The following is a 21,321-nucleotide window of genomic DNA, read 5'->3' as shown; positions in this document are numbered from 1 at the left end:
AAAACATGTTTAAAGGCCAATTACAGCAGAAATAATGCAGATTATTGTGTCCTTTAACAATTAAGACACATGTATAATCATTTAAGCAGAAGATAATTAAGCAGAAGATAAGTAGAAGCTAAGTAGAAGTTAAGCAGAAGCTAAGCAGAAATTAAGCAGAAGATAATTAAGCAGAAGATAAGTAGAAGCTAAGCAGAGGCTAAGCAGAGGTTAAGTAGAAGCTAAGCAGAAGCTAAGCAGAGGCTAAGCAGAGGCTAAGCAGAAGCTAAGCAGGAGTTAAGCAGAAGCTAAGTAGAAGTTAAGCAGAAGCTAAGCAGAGGCTAAGCAGAAGCTAAGCAGAGGTTAAGTAGAAGCTAAGCCGAAGCTAAGCAGAGGTTAAGTAGAGGTTAAGTTGAAGCTAAGCAGAGGCTAAGCAGAAGCTAGGCAGAGGCTAAGCAGAAACTAATATCATGTGTTTTGGTGTTTTAAAGCCGTAGATAATTTTTGTGGTATCTGGGCCTGGAAGCTCCTGCCGTGGACACAGTGGGTGGAACGTACCTGTGGAACATCTGCTTGTGTGTTCTGTCGTGCACCTCACGTCTATTAAAACCACAACAACAAACGACACCATATTCTCAAAGATGTTTATTGGTCTTATGCAGATTCCAAAGTGGATTATTCGTTGAGGATCAAAGTGAGAGACGCAACAAAAGTCACAAACTCTTTAAAATCAATGCTGTTGCTTTTGTCCTGGTCCAGCGCGTTGAACATCTTGTCGGCTGCGGCGTTTTGCTGAAGGAAACGAGAAGAAAGGAGGATACTTGGATTAGTTTCTGACGCCCTCTTCTGGCCAGAATGTAATAATAATCACACTAGATACAGGGCATGTGGACGGGGCTAGGGGGTAGGTGAGAACAGGAATTTTCTGAGCACTAAAGCTTCTTTTGCCGAGGTTAAAAGCTCATTAAAGTTGTCCCCTTTAAAAAGGCGCGGTTGCAATGTATGTCCTATTGTTCATAAGGCGTTATAAACTAAATCATATACTGAAATAAATGCAAAATAGATATGTTTAATGTATATATGTGATATTGCAAAAGCGGCTGTGGGTCAAAATGAGTCCGTGTGCTGTCGGACGCATTTTTATCCCGTCTGGAGCCATTTTTAGCGTTCAAGTTGTTGTAATGAAGTCAAATGTGACTTTCTGCAGTTCTGTGGGTCAAAATGAGTCCGCTGCGTGCTCTCTTCGTCTCATTACGACGCGCTTTACCGGGAATTAAAGTCGTTATGGTTCGCTTTACTCTAGTTCTAATCTCGTGAAAGCTTCAAAAAAAGAGCTCAACAACTCGCGGCGGATAATTACGACGCTAAGAGCGCGTCGAGAAAGTGAGGGAGGAGTTCGTGCCGCTGCGGATAGTTTAAAGACGGCCTAAAATGCAGCGCCGCACTCACCCCGGGCTCCATGCCGAACTCTTTGCGCAGAAGTTCGGACAGCTCCGCTTTGCTCAGCTGGTTGTCGCCCTTCGCGTACTCGTCGAACACCTGCTTGATCGTGGCCATCCCCTGAGCGAGTTTAGGCATGGTGAAGGTTCTGCGGCGAAGAACGGAAGAAGAAGAAGCAAAAGTCCTACGTTATTCAAATGCCCAAAAAAAAAAACGCAACACAAATATGATCGTCGACGCTTCGGAGGTTGAGTTTGCCGTTGAAGTGCCAGATTGCAGATTCGTTGCCCTGTTTTCTGTGGTTTGTGACGATGTAATTGCCGGGCCGAGTCGTCTCCGCCCGGCGTAAACACACATAAAGGATACATAAAGGATTCCAGAGCGCGGCGCCGTTATTCAACCCTTAAGGGCGTGGGCGTCGGCAGCTGCAAAGACTTCAAGGCGTGGGATTAATTTGGCGAGTTTGCAGGAGCCGATCTTGGAAAAACGCCGATGAGGCTCAACGTTTTCGGATCATAAGTTTGGCGATTTCTTTCAAAAACTTCACGTCTCCCGAAGTTATTTGCCGCAGGCTCCTTTTTTTTCTTTTTACCACAACTTGGGTTTCCTCCAGCTCAAATGTGAGTCATCGTTTATAGGGCCGCAACGGATGATTGTGTTGGCCGTCGGCTAGTCAAACTGTACTTTCCATTGTACTTTACATACATTTTCAACCAAATAAAGGTTGAAATGAGGCAAATGAAGCCTTCTAAACGTACAAATAAAGTGTATTATCGACGAAAACCAGAAACTGCCTGGTCTTTTTTGACATTTTGATTGAATAATGTCACTGTCTTTCCTACGAAAGCTTCATTTCGTGTGCGTTTTGAAGCCTGTCCGTTCCAGATAATGATCGCAATCACGGAAAAAAAAAGAAGATCGTACCATCGCATTTAATAGTCGACCACTTGTTCTGCCTTGAAACAATAATTTGCTGTTTTTGTCAGTTGTATTTTGAACACACAAAACGTCCATAAACAGTGCAGTTTTAGGCTCGGTGAAAGTGCCATACTCACGACGTCTGCGGAGCTGCGGCTGCACAAAATGTGGAGTGGAATTCGGGATTTGTGCCGAGCGAATGACCTTGTGTAAACTTATAAAGGCTGCCACGCCCTCGGTCTCCTCCTTCGCACGCCCACGGGCTCCGTTATGTAACCCCCGGCTCGAATTACAACAATCAGTTACTCCGTTGTTCAGCTGAGAGACTTCCTGAGCGTTTGCGACGAGCGGGTTTGGGATTTATGCGTTCAGTCCTCGTCCGGCAGCAGTAAAACCAGAGAGAAAACCAAACCCAGCCACAAACTAATAAACAATTACATTCCAGAGCAGCTGACGTCAAAAGTGCAGGATTAGCAGCTTTGTTTGTCCATAAAATGACAGTCGGGATCAGGATGATTTGTTGTTTGCAGGGAACTTCACAACATTTTTTTCCTTTAATTTAATTTAATTTAATTTTTTTTGATCAATCATTGTGCAAACCTAATAAAAGCTGAGATAAAGCAGAGAAAATATTGTATTTGATTTAGAGTATATAAAGAGAACACAAATAATAATATAAAATAAATATAATTTGTTGTTTGCGGAGAACTTAACGACTTTTTTTTTCTTTTAATACATTTTTTTTCACTTTTTTTTTTCATTGAATTTTTTTTTTTCATTGAATTTTTTAAAATGTATTTATTTCGATAATTTGTTGTTTTTTTCATTGAATTCATTTGTATGTATTTCTTTCGAGCGTGTACAAGAAGAAAGTAAGAAGTACACATGGCTCAAAAAAATACCACAGGAACATTTAAGGATTCAGTTTTTTATTTGAGCTGGAAAAGGAGATAAATAACTGCATCTTTTATATTGTTTTTATGTCATTAATCATTGTGCAAAGCTAATAAAAGCTTGAAATTGGGGATAAAGCAGCGAAAATATTGTCTTTGATTTGATTTAGATGTAAAGAGAACACAAAAAGCTGCTATTTTGTCTGGTTTGGAGTTATTGATTTATTGGTGAGATTTCAGGTGTTAAAGAAGTAGAAAAATGGTTTGTTTTTGAAATTAGAATATAGTGTGTTGTCATGGGCAACATGGAAAACAATAAAAAATATAGCCGCAAGCGGCAATGATCGGCCCTCGCCACGCCGCCGCCACACCGCCGCCACGCCGCAAGAGGAGGGGGCGCTAACGCGCCCCAATTGTCCTTTTATTACGCCTACTGCTGAATCTGTGACGCTGTCACATCTTCTCCCCTTTGTTTTACCATCAAAAAGCTATTTTATTTTGAATTCTTGGCAAAATGTGCGGCTTTGCCGCACAGACATCGTGACTCTTTGAATGAAAATGTGGATAACTTTTGATGGTCCACCCCTGAAGATGAGTCCCACCAAATTTCAGGTTAATAGGGCTGACACCCTGGGAGGAGTTTGTGAAAGTATAAAGTGTAAACATGTTCTGGCGATTTCCCCATTGGAATAACATGAAAGGTTTCGGTCATCGTTGGGCAACGCCATAACAATTATGACATGGGTCTCATTGACTTTTTTGATGGGGATGCTAAAATTGAGTTGTGTGTCAAATTTCATATAATTTCGCAAAACTAAACATTTAACCTCCATATAAAATCTGTAGGGGGCGCTGTGGCGCCAAATAAATTTATTTCACTTCAAGTAGGTTTAGGGCAAAGAGTTTAACAACTGATTCTAATTTGACGTAATTCGGACTTTATCTGCGCAAACGGCAGAAATTTTAAATATGGGAGATTTCTGAAATTCTAGCTACAGTTTGCGGCTTCGCCGCACAGAGACCGTGAGAGGCATCAATGTAATTTGGATAACTTTTGATGTCCCACTCCTCAGTAGCATTTTCACCAAATTTCAGCTTTTTAGGGCCAACGCCCTGGGAGGAGTTCGTAAAAGTACGACGTTTGGAAAAACTCCGAAGTCATGTTTAGCCATTTTTGAAGCAATATGGCCGACATTTGGTTGGGCGGACGGCGTTGCCGTAATAATATTTTTTACTTCTCTTGTCACCATCTACCTCTGCGCCAAATTTCATGATTCTACGATCAGATTTTTTTTGGGTCATTTCCCATCTCTCAATGCATTTTTGGTACATTTGGGGGCGCTGATGCGCCAATTTTTTTTATTTTAGAAAAGGGAAATAGCCAGAATGTAGAGAGGCACGATTTTTAGAGGTGTGAACATTTTTGTGACTTTTCGTCAATGTTCACTGGGTGAAAAATAGGGGGGTTGGTCCCGAGAAGAAGAAGAAGAAGAAGAAGAAGAAGAATATTCCGATGCGAAAACAATGTTTCCCATTTTTCAAATGTCATAAACTATACATTTTCGGAAAGCGCTCGCGCTTTCCTACCTCATGGTGTGGGTCCCTGGTCACTGACGGGTACTTTCGTTAATTTTGAGTGGGCTCCGCCCACTTTGTGTTTTTGGCCCTCTATACAGTAATAATGTTCAATTTTTGCATTACATGCTTATATGCACGGAACATGCAAGAGATGGGGAACGTATTCGTGAGCTACTTAGCGCAAATGAGTGCTTTATATGGGGATGACGACCGCTTCGCGGTCGTCATCTCAATGTAAAGTGCTCGTTTAGTGCGCACTTTTGCACGGGCTTCGCCCGTTTACAACGGTAATGTTCCATTTTCCTACTACTAATTAGTATGCACGGGGCGTGCATGAGTGAAGGAGTGCGTTAGTGAGTGTTTGGAAGTGGGCGAGCGCTTCGCGCTCGATTTCGTGCGCACTACGTGCGCACTTTCGCAGCCGTGCTTCGCACGGCCTTACGAGATTAATAGGCCTCTCGCCAGCTTGTGGTGCTCGGGCCTAACAAGATTTTTTTTCTTTCACATTTGATCTTTCCAAAAACAAAGTAAAAATGGCTTTTACTAAAGACTTCATGAACATAAACTGTCCAGACTTTTGATCTATGCCATTTTACATAAATAATATTCACATTTCTTCCTCCAAAGTCTGACTTCTCTCCGTTCAAAAACCCACACAAATGATGGACGACTTCACACGAATCGATCTCCTATTTTGATTCACAGAAAAAGTCGTCTTTGTTTCTTGCCGTACTTTAGAACTTTACAAACTAAAAAAAGAGAATCCGTTCTCAAACAGGAATGCTGATTGAACCTTCCTGTCGTGTCTTGAAACCTTGGAGTGGTAGACGCCCGGGGCGTCTACCACTCCAAGGAAACAAAGAAGCTATTTTCAAGTCAAACCACAACTCCCTTTATCGGGAGGTCCCGCCCGGTGGGACAGACTATCCAGACGATACAACAGACTTTTTTCTACAGCGGAACACTTCTGGACAAATGAGGGATCACAACGACTTATCACAAACTAAACTAAATGAAAAAGAGAGTTTTAGGCTGAATAACGCTCAACATCTCCATGCAGACAAACTGGTCCCAAACTTCACCAGAGAAAGAGAGCGCTGCTTTCACCCGTACGGAAAGTAAATAAACAGATTTTTGAGGAAAGGCGCAGTCATGGTAACTGTGTGTAGCAGTTGTTCGTGTTGCGTTCGTTGGTGAAACTGGTCTGACACGTGGCTGGGCCGGACAAACTCTTCCAACTTAAGCAAACACAAGCGAGTTTATGATCCGATGAACGACGCGCCTCGTGTTTCACTTCAAACTGACAGTGCCACCCTGAGCAAACGGACCCACACAATACAGGACGCACTACATCCAACTGCACCTGTCGCTGTGGTGATGGCCACAGAGCAGTTACACAGAACGGGATTTCATTGTTAGCTTGTGAAATGAACACTCGGCAGTTAGCGGGACTCGGGTTTTGCTAAATGCTTTTTTTTTTAATCGCAGAATGTCTGGATTTGGACGTGACCTGTACGACAATCACAGCATCCGCTATTTACCGCGACCAACCCCGTTGGCGCGGCAAGGGCCGATCATTGCCGCTTGCGACTATATTTTATTATTATTATTATCATTATTTTTAAATATTATTATTATTTTAAATATTTTCTTTTTTTCGAAGATTTTTTTAATTTTTCAAATGTTTTAAGGAACAAGAAGAAAAAATAAATTCATGAATGAACAATAAACAAAACAAAACCAGAGAGAGGGCGAGCTCAACTGTTAAAAATAAAAGAGTTCCCGAGTTCTATTCCTGACAACAACAACAACAACAACAACAATAACAATAACTAAACCATAACTTTACCAAAGCTTAATATGTCTTCTTTAACTTCTTTAATACTGTTTTGAGGATGCAAAATGGCCACAACATATAATATACTCAAAGCACATTGTTTTTATTCATGCAGCTCTTTGGAAACATGTTTTGTGTTTGGAAATATGTCTGATAATTACCCACCACAAAGCGCCCAAAGCCCATGACTCACGCGCTCGGATGTTCCTCGGCCACGCCCTCTTTTGAAACCACCGTGAAGCACAAGCTGTGGCCGAGTGTGAAAAACCAACTGAAAAAAGGATTGAACACGAGACACAGAACACGACAAAATCAACAGGACAAAAGTAAACAAAAATCATAATAATGGGCTGTCTCCATCACTGACTAAGAGTTTGTCTGTTTGTCTGCCTGTTTATTTTTTTTATGATTGTATTTATTTATTTTTATTATTTTCTCTTTTCTTTGTCATTATTGTTCCTATTGTTATGTTTGTCTGTTATTTTATTTATTTTATTTATTTTATTTATTTTATTTATTTTATTTATTTTATTTATTTTATTTATTTTATTTATTTTATTTATTTTATTTATTTATTATTATTTGTATTTATTTTTTATTTATTTTATTTATTTTATTTATTTTATTTATTTTATTTATTTTATTTATTTTATTTATTTTATTTATTTTATTTATTTTATTTATTTTATTTATTTTATAGATAAAATAAATAATTAAAATAAATAAATAAAGTGTAAAAGCGTTTGCATATTTAGGTCATTAACCCCCGTTTTTGGGCACATTTCTGATTTTCATTTCTAAGGGTTGTTTTGAAGATGTGCAACATTTTAATACCCTGTATATAATTTACAGTAAAAAAAAGAAGAACCTCAGCTGTTACCATAGCAACCAGACTGTAAACAAGAGCCAAACTCCACATAAATGACACGACAGTTCTGATCTGACACAATAACACCATAAAACACGTTTATTTAGTCCAACCATGGTTTAAACTGTCTCTGTGTCGCACACTGATGACATCACAGAGGGATTCAGCTCCACTTCCTGTCATTTTAAACTCTTATTTGTCAAACTTCCTTCACAAACTTTAACTTAACAGAAGTAAAACTGTGATGAATATTGACCACAGCTTCTTTACCATCAAACTAAGTCTGAATTAGAAAAACAGCAGAACCTTTAATGTGGACTTTAAACCTCAATAATAAGACATTTTAAACACATTTTTGTCTGTTTTTCCCCTCAGCGGACACGACCAAAGACCCGTGCCTGAGCGTGAAGTGCAGCCGACATAAAGTGTGTGTGATCCAGGGCGTTCAGCGAGCCGTGTGCGTCAACCGCAAGAAGCTGGAGCACAGGTGAGTTCAATCTGACCGAATCCGTAAATGTGTTCAGACGGGATGTGAGCTCGAGATACAGGACGGATCTCACCCAAAAGTCAACTAAATTAACTCTTTTTGTACTTTTAAGATCATCGATGATCAGTGTAAAGTTTATAATTGTACTTCCTGGTTGAACATAAGTAGAGGTGATTCCACAGCTGTTACCATAGCAACCAGGCTGTAAACAAGAGCCAAACTCCACATAAATGACACAACAGTTCTGATCTGACACAATAACACCATAAAACACCTTTATTTAGTCCAACCATGGTTACTGCTACTGCGGTAGAAGCTCTAAACTCTAAACGATGCTAAAGTAAAGGTTCTCAAATACAGGACAATACAAGATTTCTGAAACATACATGAATTAATTGAAATGCAACTTTCGGTGAGCTAACGATGAGGAAAACAATTAAAAAAGCCGATTAAACGTTTGCCCCCTACAGGACGACTCATTGAACTAAAATGCAGTTTAGTTTTATATATTTAAAGTGTTGCTGGAATCATGAATAAAATCATAAAATTTTTATCACAAATGTTTTAGGTTTATAATTTCACTTCCTGTTTGTAATTGATGACATCACACAGAGAAATTACCCAGCAAACACTGGGAAAAAACTCATCTAATGTAAAAATATATGAGAGCGACTTTATTTGGTTCAATTCTTGTTTAGAGAGTCAAAAAAGTTGTTTCTTTGTGTAAATTCTGCATAAACTTTGACTGGAATGAGTGTCCCTGGTGTGATGTCACTTCCTGTTATAATTTTCTACAGATTTTTCAACGTTTTCTCCACAAATACCTGCTCGATCGGTGTAAAACTATCATTTATATGTACGACAGGTATAAATACACAGAATAAAGTCAGAATTAGAACATCGTACACACCTGTCACACGCCCCTTTAATGCGTCTCCTTTAATAAAGTTCTCTGTCCTTCGCAGGGTTAAGCAGCTGGAGTCTCCTCTGAGCGCGTGCAAAGCGTGTCCCGCCTCCTCTGCGCCCGTGTGCGGCTCCGACGGACACAACTACGCCTCCAAGGTTTGTGCTGGCAGAGTGGTTAGCCCTCCCGCATGACGCACGACGCACAACCCAACCTCGGAACCAGCGCCAACGAGTCGTGTGTCGCTTTCTCCAGACGGTCATCCAATCAGAAAGCAGACTATAGAATATAATCGTAGTCGTATTTGGTGAATTGCGATCGTTTTCTGGACTTTAAATCACAAACAACGACTTTTCAACAGCAAAGACCGAGATGTTATTTAATTAAAACGTTAAAAAAAAAAGAATAAATTACACGCAGAAGCCTTAAGTCACAGTATTGCAACATTTATTTGGTCGATAATGTATTCAAAAAGTCTCTTAATCTCTTAATCGTTTGACTCGTCGACTGCTAAATTAATCTTTAGGTGCGGCGCTAGTTTGTAGAGAATTTACAGTTCTGAAAATCAAACCAATATTAAAGTGCAACAAACAAACAAACAATAAAACCAGCGGTGAAAGAGAGTGTGGGACGGTTCACAGCTTGTTCCACCTTCATTTTAAATTTTATTCTCCCTAAATTGAAAGAAAAGAGATAAAACAAAAACAAAAACAAAAAAAATAGCATTTCATGTTATCGAAAAGTTAAGACTCATAAGTTTGATAATAATCGTCTCATTTAGTCCAGATTCTTGTAATGTTGAGATCTTGGGCGTGGGTCAGTTTGTGTCCTTCCTCATGTTGTTGTTGTTGTTGTTGTTTACAGTGTAAGCTCCAGCAGCAGGTTTGTCTGACAGGAAAAGACCTGAACATCCTCTGCTCTGGATTCTGTCCCTGCGTCGCCATGACGACCACAAACTCACAGACTAAACAAGGTGCAAACTCTGCTGCTTTTCTGCACTGGAATGTTCCACACTTGGGCTTTAACCACTTTTCCAGAGCTTTTATCCAGTTATTGCTGTTTTGATTTGCTAAAAGCAGTAGATTTTTGTAAAAATGAAAAATGACTTGATGCAAATCCTTTTAGGAAAACCTTTTGCAAAATGTTTTAGCTTCAGAGACGCTATTTAGAGAAGCTAATTAGCTTCCGTTTAGCTCATTAGCATCTCCTCACTAGTTTCTCTAGAAGTAGAGAAACTAGTGAGGAGCTCTGTGATTGGTTAGAGCGACATGTGAATGAATCAGAGAGCTCCTTCCTGTACCTGGGGTTTTTATTTTTTTTTATATACGTTCCACAGTGAGCTGTATATATATATTATATATATATATATATATATATATATATATATATATATATATATATTTACTTTCCACAGTGAGCTGTATACATATATAATATATAATATACATTCCTCAGTGAGCTGCAGTGCAGAGGAGCTGGCAGACCTCGGGGACAGACTCAGAGACTGGTTTCAGCTTCTTCACGGAAACAACAAACGAAACGACAGCAGTCGAGATGGCGGTTTGGGGAACACTGCCCCCTCAGGTAATAACATGTACTGCACTGTCATGGACACAAAGAATATGTCATGAAAATGTTCCAAATGTGATTAGATTTAGATTCTGTTCAAACACAAATGAAGGACGGGTGTTTCAGAGCTTGTGTGCTCAGATATAAACTATGATGAGCAGTTTTAGAGGATGTGTTGTTGTTGTTTGTGGAGGACATTATGTCTAAAACGTGTCATAAAGGTCTGAGGAAACATAGTGTAATGTACAATAGTCACAGTCTTTAACCCAAAAACACTGGGATTCTTCATATTTTGTGACATTCTGAGGCTGATCCCAGTTTCCACGGCGACGTCACATTATGTTCCACTTTCTCCTCCAGAATCCTCCGTTCATAAGTCATAACCACTCACAGATGTTTAAAGGGTCGATTAAAACACTTTTATACGACACAACTGCAGCTTTATGTCAGCAACAACAGTGAAAGTACTTTTGTTTTGAGATGAAGCAAATATGTTCAAACTAATATTAATTTAACTGTTTTTTTATTTGAATAATGACGTAAACACTTCCGGAATGTTCTTGTGCTCAGTGTTAAATGTTCAGGATGTAATACATTATTAAATATAGCGTGATATTTCACTTTTGACATTTCCTCCCTTGGCTCCTTCTCTGGTTCCTCCCTCTGGCTCCCCCCCTGGCTCCTCCTCCTGGCTCCTCCCACCTCTGGTTCCCCTCCTCTGGCTCCCCCCTCTGGCTCCTCCCCCTGGCTCCTCCCCCCTCTGGCTCCCCCCCCTCTGGCTCCTCCCCTCCGGCTCCCCCCCTGGCTCCTCCCCCCGGCTCCTCCCCCCCTCTGGTTCCTCCCCCGGCTCCTCCCCCCCTCTGGCTCCCCCCTCTGGCTCCTCCCCCGGTCCCCCTCTGGCTCCCCCCTCTGGCTCCCCCCCCTCTGGCTCCTCCCCTCCGGCTCCCCCCCTGGCTCCTCCCCCCGGCTCCTCCCCCCCTCTGGTTCCTCCCCCGGCTCCTCCCCCCCTCTGGCTCCCCCCTCTGGCTCCTCCCCCGGTCCCCCTCTGGCTCCCCCCCTGGCTCCACCCCCGGCTCCTCCCCCCGGTCCCCCTCTGGCTCCCCCCCTCTGGCTCCACCCCTGGCTCCTCCCCCCTTTGACTCCTCCCCTGGCTCCTCCCCCGGCTCCTCCCCCTCTGCCCCCCCTCAGCGCTGGACAGGAGCGTGGCGACCAGCTGCAGGGACTCCATCGCCTGGATGTTCTCGCGCTTGGACTCGAGCGCCGACGGGTTCCTGGACCGGTCCGAGCTGGAGTCCATAAACCTGGACAAGTACGAGGTGTGCGTGGGGCCCTTCTTCAACTCGTGCGACGCCCACAGAGACGGGCGCGTGTCCAGGGCCGAGTGGTGCCTGTGCTTCTGGAGAGACAGTGAGTTTAAAATGACCTTTAAACATGTTTTTAAAGTCGTTTGAGGCCCATTCAACGTGACATTTCCGCTCTTTCACGGCTCAATCGTACGTGTCATCGGACGTGGCGATGTCGTCAGGCGCTTAAGCCCCTCCCCCGGCGCGCGTTGACCTTTCGAAAACAGGAAGCAGCCGCAGTGACCCTCGTTATCTGACGACCAGGAGGATCCATAAGTCACTGCAAAACCCTTCACTAACGACTAATGAGCCTCGTGTTATTGGGATTCAAGGTTAGATTAGATTTGACCACAATAGAAGCTTAAAGCGCCCCCTGCAGGTCGGACGACGCATTGAACTAAAATGCAGTTCAGATAAATATATTTACAATTTAGCCAAAAAATAGTAAAATGTTATCACAGAATAGCACATTTTTTAGGTTTATAATTTCACTTCCTGTTTGTAATTGATGACATCACACTAGGAAATTACCCAGCAAACACTAAAAAAAAGACAAATAAAAATAAATAAGAGCGACTGGTGTGATGTCACTTCCTGTCATTTTTCTAGAGATTTTTCAGCGTTTTCTCCACAAATACCTGCTCGATTGGTGTAAAACTATCATTTATATGTACGACAGGTATAAATACACTAGATAAAGTCAGAATAAAAAGTCGTTAAAACCCTGTCATGTGTCACTTTCTTAAAGAGCAGAATCAAGTGCTTGATTTTTTGTCCAGGGCAAACTTCAAAACCTGCTCCAGGGTCATTCATTTCCACCACAGACTTTTTGTAAAATTCAAGTATTAAGAGTTTTAAGGCTTTGTGGTCACTATTGTCCGTGTTCAGTCAAAAAACACATTTAATACTCAAAATGTCAATGTTTGTGAGAAAAATGAACATTTACTAAAGGAACCAAGCAGTGGAAAACAGGAAACGGATGAATCACACTCACCATCTGAGATGATGACATCATCGAGGTCGAGATCATGGACGCTCGGAGCAAAAAAAGACTTAATTTTGCTTCTAAAATCATCACATTTCCTTTAATTAAAAAGAGGAGAAAAAAATACTTGATTTAGTTTGAAAATTGTGAAAAAAAATTATCACTTTTTTTCTTGTAAAAAAAAAAAAGTCACGGTTATAATTTTTACTCTAATCTTAAAAGTAAATTGTTGCTTTAAATCAGTTTATGTCACATTAACTTGACTTTATTGTGAACGAACGAAAAATGAAGGAAGTCGTGTTTAGATTCTCATTAGTCCCGGGTGAATGTTGTCATGGCGCCGCTAAGAGTTAGACGTCACATCTTATTATTCCGCACTTTTGTCTCTCGTTTCCTCTTCCATCTGTGACTCATCGCTCCATTTTCCACCTCGATGAATCAAGCGCTCGCACGAGTCATCTTCGCCTGATCAATACGTGTAATTATGAATCGCTCGGGCCCAGACGGAGGTTGAGGTGGTCTTTCTTTCTCTTGTCATCAGACTTCTCTTGTACTTTCTTTCCCCCGCAGAGCCGCCGTGCCTCGCCGAACTGGAGCGGATCCAAGTGCAAGAAGCGTCAAAGAGCAAGGGCAGCGGTAAGTACGGACCGCTCGCTGCGAGAGAAACTAACGTACAGAGCACTCACTGTAAGAGAAACGAACGTACGGATCACTCACAGGGAGAGAAATAAATGTACGGACCACTCGCTGCAAGAGAAACGAACGTACAGACCACTCACTGCGAGAAAAACTAACTTACGGACAACTCACTGTAAGAGAAATGAACGTATGGACCGCTCGCTGCGTGAGAAACTAACGTATGGACCACTCGCTGCGTGAGAAACTAACGTATGGACCACTCGCTGCGAGAGAAATGAACGTACGGACCACTCACTGTAAGAGAAATGAACGTACGGACCACTCACTGTAAGAGAAATGAACGTACGGACCACTCACTGTAAGAGAAATGAACGTACGGACCACTCACTGTAAGAGAAATGAACGTACGGACCACTCACTGTAAGAGAAATGAACGTACGGACCGCTCGCTGCGTGAGAAACTAACGTATGGACCACTCGCTGCGAGAGAAATGAACGTACGGACCACTCACTGTAAGAGAAATGAACGTACGGACCACTCACTGTAAGAGAAATGAACGTACGGACCACTCACTGTAAGAGAAATGAACGTACGGACCACTCACTGTAAGAGAAATGAACGTACGGACCACTCACTGTAAGAGAAATGAACGTACGGACCACTCACTGTAAGAGAAATGAACGTACGGACCACTCACTGTAAGAGAAATGAACGTACGGACAACTCACTGTAAGAGAAATGAACGTACGGACCGCTCGCTGCGTGAGAAACTAACGTATGGACCACTCGCTGCGAGAGAAATGAACGTACGGACCACTCACTGTAAGAGAAATGAACGTACGGACCACTCACTGTAAGAGAAATGAACGTACGGACCACTCACTGTAAGAGAAATGAACGTACGGACCACTCACTGTAAGAGAAATGAACGTACGGACCACTCACTGTAAGAGAAATGAACGTACGGACCACTCACTGTAAGAGAAATGAACGTACGGACCACTCACTGTAAGAGAAATGAACGTACGGACCACTCACTGTAAGAGAAATGAACGTACGGACCACTCACTGTAAGAGAAATGAACGTACTGATCACGTCTGAAGTGTCCCGGGGTCTTTGGGGACGTGACAGAAGAGAAAGAATCCTTTGCTGTGAGACTTTTTCTCGGCACAGCCCACAGTGAACACGCTGCGTTCGTCCACAAGATGGCAGTGTGTCACGTCACGTCAGACTCCTGCATATCAAACTTGTCCCTCGCTCTTTTCATCTTTCGCTCAGAGAAGTGAAACAGGAACAACAGGGTCCCGCCTCGGCCAATGGGAGGGGCCTTTTCCCCATTCACAAAAAAAACACGCATCATTATAGTAACATGGCGCTTTTGTTGACAGCCTTGTTTGTGCCCGGCTGCGACGAGGACGGTTACTTCCGGAAGGTGCAGTGCGACGCGGGCAGAGGCGAGTGCTGGTGTGTGGACCCCCACGGAGGAGAACTGACGGGCACCAGGGGCCACGCCACTCCGGACTGTGGTGAGAACAGCGCCCCCCTCTGGCCACGATAACGCCACATGCAGCTGTACAGCACAGGTCAAAGGTCGGATGGAGGGTTATGATAGGATGAGGGGGCTAGTACTATGTTACATGTACTTTGAAGAACTTTTTGTACGTTTCTAGCAGAATACTTTTACTCCTACTTGAGTCATACTGTATTTCTACTGCAGAGAGCTAAGTAATAGTACTCCTACTTAAGTCATATTTCTACTGCAGAGCGAAGTAATAGTACTCCTACTTAAGTCATATTTCTACTGCAGAGAGCGAAGTAATAGTACTCCTACTTGAGTCATATTTCTACTGCAGAGGGCTAAGTAATAGTACTCCTACTTAAGTCATATTTCTACTGCAGAGAGCGAAGTAATAGTACTCCTACTTAAGTCATATTTCTACTGCAGAGAGCGAAGTAATAGTACTCCTACTTGAGTCATATTTCTACTGCAGAGAGCTAAGTAATAGTACTCCTACTTGAGTCATATTTCTACTGCAGAGAGCGAAGTAATAGTACTCCTACTTGAGTCATATTTCTACTGCAGAGGGCTAAGTAATAGTACTCCTACTTAAGTCGTATTTCTACTGCAGAGAGCTAAGTAATAGTACTCCTACTTAAGTCATATTTCTACTGCAGAGCGAAGTAATAGTACTCCTACTTAAGTCATATTTCTACTGCAGAGAGCGAAGTAATAGTACTCCTACTTGAGTCATATTTCTACTGCAGAGAGCGAAGTAATAGTACTCTTACTTAAGTCATATTTCTACTGCAGAGAGCGAAGTAATAGTACTCCTACTTGAGTCATATTTCTACTGCAGAGAGCGAAGTAATAGTACTCCTACTTGAGTCATATTTCTACTGCAGAGAGCTAAGTAATAGTACTCTTACTTGAGTCATATTTCTACTGCAGAGGGCTAAGTAATAGTACTCCTACTTGAGTCATATTTCTACTGCAGAGGGCTAAGTAATAGTACTCTTACTTGAGTCATATTTTATACACATATTTTCAAATCTGTCATATGCACTTTAAAGCCTTACTTGAGTACTTGTTTTTCCAAATATTTTTTTACTCCTACTTCTTGGACCACTACTTTACTCTTGGCACGGGTCACGAGCGATTAAGAAAGTATTAATTTCATTCCGGATGTGACATTCTCTGATTCGAACGTGGCTGAAACGTAGACATTCGTAGACGTGAAGTTCTCTCTCTGCCGCGGTCGCTTTGCTAACCGACGCTAACGGTCTTGTGTCAAACCGAACACGCTAAATCTTTTATTTCATGGTATTTACATCACGTCTCACCGGTAACACGTAAAATTAGACATTCAGTGGTTAAAGACGCTCACAGGAAGCAACGGAAATCTCAAAGTCTGTTAGCCTTTAGCTCGAATGCTAGTTTTACAGGCTAATTACCATCGAAAAACAAGTCCTCTCTCTGCCGCAAAAACAAGTTCTCTCTCTGCCGCAAAAACAAGTTCTCTCTCTGCCGCGGTCGCGTTGCTAACCGACGCTAACGGTCTTGTGTCAAACCGAACACGCTAAAACTTTTATTTCATGGTATTTACATCACATCTCACCGGTAACACGTAAAATGAGACATTCAGTGGTTAAAGTTGCTCACAGGAAGCAACGGAAATCTCAAAGTCCGTTAGCATTTAGCTCGAATGCTAGTTTTACAGGCTAATTACCGTCGAAAACAAAACAGCAAAAGCAGCTGGAGTAGATTTTGGAGAAGATCCGTTACTCTGCTCCAAAGACTGAGGACGTAATGATCGACAGACCGATGTTTACGAAGTAGAATAGTGTTTTTTAATGAGATAAGAATGTGCGCGACGTCTTCTCGGGCGTGGCCTTCACCGTGTGTGCGTTGTGTGTGTTCAGATGAGGTGGCGGGACACTCGGGGGACTTCGGCAGCGGCGTGGGATGGGACGACGAGGAGGAAGAGGCTCGGGAGGACGCCGGAGACGAGCCGGGCGAAGAGGAAGAGGAGGAGGAGGAGCAGAGCGAAGCCGACGACGGAGGATACATCTGGTAGAAGGACTTTCACCAAACCACAAGAGGGAGCCGTTTACCGGACTGGATTTGAGCGTTAGACCCGCGATCGCTCGATGGAGTAACTGCTTTGGGCGTTTTTTGCATTGAATTATGATTGTGAACAATATTTTTTCGTATTTTGAACTTGCACGCCAAAAAATAATGCAGTTTTCACCAATATCAGATTTTGATCTCGAAGAAAACATTAAAGGACACATATTTGAGCTTTTAACCCACCTTATAAGGCCCAAAACGATGGCATACTTTGTCCAAAATACACGTGATAGTGAAGCTAAGGAATTCTAGTTTCTGGTGATGTACATCGAAGCACTGGCACAGCTACTGCACTTATAACATATAGAAAATATTGATTTATTTAATATATATATTTAAAAAAAATATTTCAAATGGTTTAAAGCAATTTTGGTTTTGTCCCAGCGCAGATATATTGTAAAAGCAAATAAAAGAGACCACTGCGCTATCTCTGTGTCTAAATAGAGTCTGAGAAGCAGGAAGTGCGCCGTTAGCGTGCTAATGTGTGTTAGCATTACGCGAGACGGCAAAACTCGCACCGAGCTCGTGAAAAGTGCTTCAATAAACTCATCGTGGTGAACATTTAGGACGTTCAGAATGTTAAGTGAGTGAAACATGTGGATTTTAAGAGTTTAAAATTACCTTCTTTTTTTGCTTCATAAATTAATTAAAGGTGCACTGCAGGGCCGTCCCACACAGTGCACCTTTAATGTCTCGAAAGGACACGTATCAGGCAAAGTTTGGTGAGTTTTAACCCCGTTCCCTCGCCGTAAACACATCTACAGTTGGGTTTAGCTTCTGTTACGTTGTTGGTTGGTTTCATTAAACCCGTTGACCAGCTCGTCTCACTCGGAGCCTCACAAAAACGCTCGGTTTCAACTTTCCCAGATCTGTGAGGTCAGAGGTCGAGCTCGGAGATCTTCTGTGCCGTTTGGAAGTCCGTAAAAACCGGCTCTGAGTCAAATCGCCTTCATTACAGCTGCGCATTTGCATTAGCACGTCTGGGCAAGCTAGCTTTTGTGCATTTCCCCTTGGTAGATGGAGCGCCAACACCAAAACTGATGAGGGAAGGTCTAAAACATGAGATATTAAAGTACTCAAGAGCAATTTTTGAGGTTCACAACAATAAACAATGCGTAAAATGTGTCCTTTAAATGCATCGTCTCTTTTTGGGGAGGAGCTTTTGGTCGATTCCTTTGTTTACAGTTTTGCTGCTAATCATCGTTTAATTTAGCATATTCACGGTGTTCTTGACTCCGCCCTTTACACGCCTTCTACATCCGTATTGTACTTTATGTTTGCGGAAATGTAAAAACAGCAGAACAAAAGACTTTATTTTGAATGTATATAAACCGCTCTGAATGTAGAATGTGCCATGATTTTAGGATTTTAGGATTTATATCGACACGTTTTGACTTTTTACGTTCGACTTTAAAGACTGTGCGTTACTTGAAGTTTTGTGCGTGAACTTGAAAAATCTTGTGCGTTTTATTTCGATGGGTTTTTGTTTATGGCGTTAACGTAAAGACTTTGTTTTGCATGCGTTAGTGGAACAGAATGTACAACAGAACGAGCACTTTACTAAATAAAAGACGTTGGAGCCGGCGTTTGTTTGTTTGTGATTTTATTCATCATTTGTAGGAATATTTAGTACATTATTTGTCCAATCTGCGCCTAAAAAATGCTTTATCATTTCTTTTAATCCGCTTTAGTCCGTAGATTTACTGTGCATGGGACATTGTAACTGCAGAGGCTGTTTTTTGGGCGTTTACTTTTGACTTATTTTTTTAATAATGATTCTTTACAAATTTTTCATGATTTTTTTATTTTTTAAAAGTAGCTCTTACACACACTAAATTTTACAATCTTGTACGTCACAACATTTTGACTGAACGTACAGAAGGATTTATTCATATCTAATTCAAAACTTGATTTATTTAAGTTTTACTTTTTTTAAAAACAGGCAAAATTTTAATATTTACAGCAATTTTCAGTAAAAATCGTTCCCTCAAATACTTAATACGACCAAAATCTCATCTGTAAATTTAGTTGTATCTGTCAACAAATAAAGAAATGTTGAACTTTTTTTTCAGATTTTTAAGTCCAAAATATGTAAATTTTGGCTATTTTTTCACATTACATATTATTCATAGATTCAAACATGACCTGTAATACATTCTTTGCTCACATTTGCATGCAAAGAAGTGTCAAATTCACCTCTCTAAATGTACGAGATTGAAATGTGTGCGAAATCGTAATAAACGCACACAAACTGTACATTACTGCGTGTTCGGCAGGCGCCACCTCATGGTCGTTTAAGGAATGACATCATCGTCTCGTACTGTAAAAGACCTGAAAATGAAGGGAATTTATCCTTTTCAATGAAGTGATAGAATAATAACTGAAAACGTGGAGCGACTGGAACGGCACTAGATCAGAATAATTATAAAAAATATAATAAATAAAACACTCTTGGGCTGAGTCATCATCTTCTGCAAAATCTTTATCAAAACATTCACAGCCAAGTTTTGTATATTTCACAATCAACGTACAGCCACAGTTAAAGCAATTAAAGTGCTAACAGTTAGCTAACAGTTAGCTAACAGTTATCTAACAGCAGCAGGCGCGCGCTCTCTGCACAGACAGAACCTGCTCAATAAATACCAACTTCAACAATAAATATGACAAAAATGAATCACACAAAAGGTCATCACAAGAGAAATATAAAATACATATAAATAAAATACATTCAAAGTTATTATTATTAGGAAAGTCATAAAGAAAGTGCTAACTTAAAGGTGGTATGGACGTTTTTTTCAGCAATTTTTTTTTATCATATTTCCTCGTGGCGTGGATAAATCATTTGTCCTGCCACGTATCAATCATAAAACGCACCTATCGCTCAATGGACCGAAATCTACGGGAGACGAGCGATGTGATGCGATCTGTTGTGCTAATAAACAAACGCACGTGTGTGTTGTATCAGTCCACACAGGGGAGTGCGCATGCACACTTCCACCTGCGTTCTAAAATCGCCGAAAAATCGTCCATACCGCCTTTAACCTCCAAACGGTCATTTTTATGAATATGATTATTTTTTATTTATTCTTTTATAATATATATTTTTATTCAAATTGTGTTTGTTTGTTCTGTCAAATACATTCTTTAGTGGTTCTTTGCTGTGTTTACAACAACACAATATTTAATGTGCGTTTGATGAATCGTGTTATTCATACGCTCCATAAACAAGTCATTTATTTATCTAAAGAAATACAATTAATTTAAGGGAATCAAACACGCAAAAATGTCACTACCTTTAACTTAATCTTATTTAGTCATATTTATATTTGGCCTTTTAAAGTTTGAAGCAAATAAAGGGAAGTTTGAATATTTTCCTGAAATCTGAAACTTTCCTTCAAAGTAATGACACTTTTTAAACTTTAGATTTAGTGCAAGTTGAACTAAAACATTCCAAACCATGTTTATGATGTAATACTGATGTTTGTTTTAGACACTTCGAGGCTCCATGTTCTCTTCTGTAAATATACTTCTGTCAATTATTATTCATCGTTAATATTTAAAAGAAGCTTTGAAGATGTGAAAACATTGCTCTGGTAAATGTTGAGACGGAGCAGGTCAAAAGTGGTTCATATAGAACTAAATAAAGATAAATAAAGACCTTTGGCTAATAGAAATGATCAAATTCAACATTCCAGACTTTCTTTATGATATTTCTCATAAAAGTACACAATATAATGCACTCGAATAAACTCCATCTGAAGCGATTAATCCAGTGATTTGATGATTCAACGACCATCGACATGTTCAAAGATCTGGATGGATTATTGCCATTTTAAAGCCTTCGTGAGTCCCCCTAGTGGCCGGTCCAGTGGAACTGCAGCGAAATCCTCTGACCCACAGAGCGCACTGTAAAAATGGACCTGCAGCGTCACAGAACTCACACTTTGTGGCGATTGAGTCCATTTTCAGGTCATTTCCGGTTGAAAACAGGTTTTAAAGCCTCTCGACACGAGCACACATCTGCTGGAGCCTTTAAAGTGACAAGAGCCGCCATGACGGCTCAACACGAGCCAAACACTGGCCTTGTTTATGACTGTGAACTATTATACTGAGATTATTGAAGATGCTTTTCAAAATGCTTTATGGATCGTAAAAAAGGTAATTGTTTAATTGATAGATTAATGATAGATGACTGGATTGCTAACATAATGAATAGCAGTAGCCGTAGCAACATGTTAGTCTTCAACACGT

General features: G+C 41.0%; 2 protein-coding genes across 2 annotated transcripts in view; one reads left to right on the top strand and one right to left on the bottom strand.

Annotated features, from left to right (window-relative positions):
* Nucleotides 1–17,032, top strand: part of LOC140369416 (testican-2-like) — a 21,244-nt gene extending 4,212 nt beyond the window's left edge. Inside the window, exons 3-10 of the mRNA XM_072456767.1 lie at nucleotides 7,889–8,000; nucleotides 8,966–9,062; nucleotides 9,769–9,877; nucleotides 10,360–10,488; nucleotides 11,662–11,880; nucleotides 13,372–13,437; nucleotides 14,831–14,968; nucleotides 16,863–17,032. Coding sequence (XP_072312868.1) covers nucleotides 7,889–8,000; nucleotides 8,966–9,062; nucleotides 9,769–9,877; nucleotides 10,360–10,488; nucleotides 11,662–11,880; nucleotides 13,372–13,437; nucleotides 14,831–14,968; nucleotides 16,863–17,017 — 1,025 coding nt within the window. The 3' untranslated portion in view covers nucleotides 17,018–17,032. The remainder of the gene's footprint in view (nucleotides 1–7,888; nucleotides 8,001–8,965; nucleotides 9,063–9,768; nucleotides 9,878–10,359; nucleotides 10,489–11,661; nucleotides 11,881–13,371; nucleotides 13,438–14,830; nucleotides 14,969–16,862) is intronic.
* On the bottom strand, nucleotides 610–2,580 carry LOC140368751 (protein S100-Z-like). The gene is made up of 3 exons (XM_072455811.1): nucleotides 2,475–2,580; nucleotides 1,429–1,567; nucleotides 610–771 (listed from the first exon to the last, which is right to left on the bottom strand). The coding sequence occupies exons 2-3, from the start codon at nucleotides 1,555–1,557 to the stop codon at nucleotides 655–657; spliced, it is 246 nt and encodes an 81-aa protein (XP_072311912.1). The 5' UTR covers nucleotides 1,558–1,567; nucleotides 2,475–2,580; the 3' UTR covers nucleotides 610–654.
* Nucleotides 17,033–21,321: the final 4,289 nt, after the last annotated feature.

Source organism: Eucyclogobius newberryi, unplaced genomic scaffold (assembly GCF_026437365.1).
Source record: "Eucyclogobius newberryi isolate DKJ021-1_F unplaced genomic scaffold, fEucNew1.0.hap1 SCAF_20, whole genome shotgun sequence".
In the NCBI taxonomy this organism is placed as follows: Eukaryota; Metazoa; Chordata; class Actinopteri; order Gobiiformes; family Gobiidae; genus Eucyclogobius; species Eucyclogobius newberryi.
The sequence above is the reverse complement of the archived record's forward strand: the minus strand, read 5'-3'. Positions and strand labels throughout refer to the sequence as shown.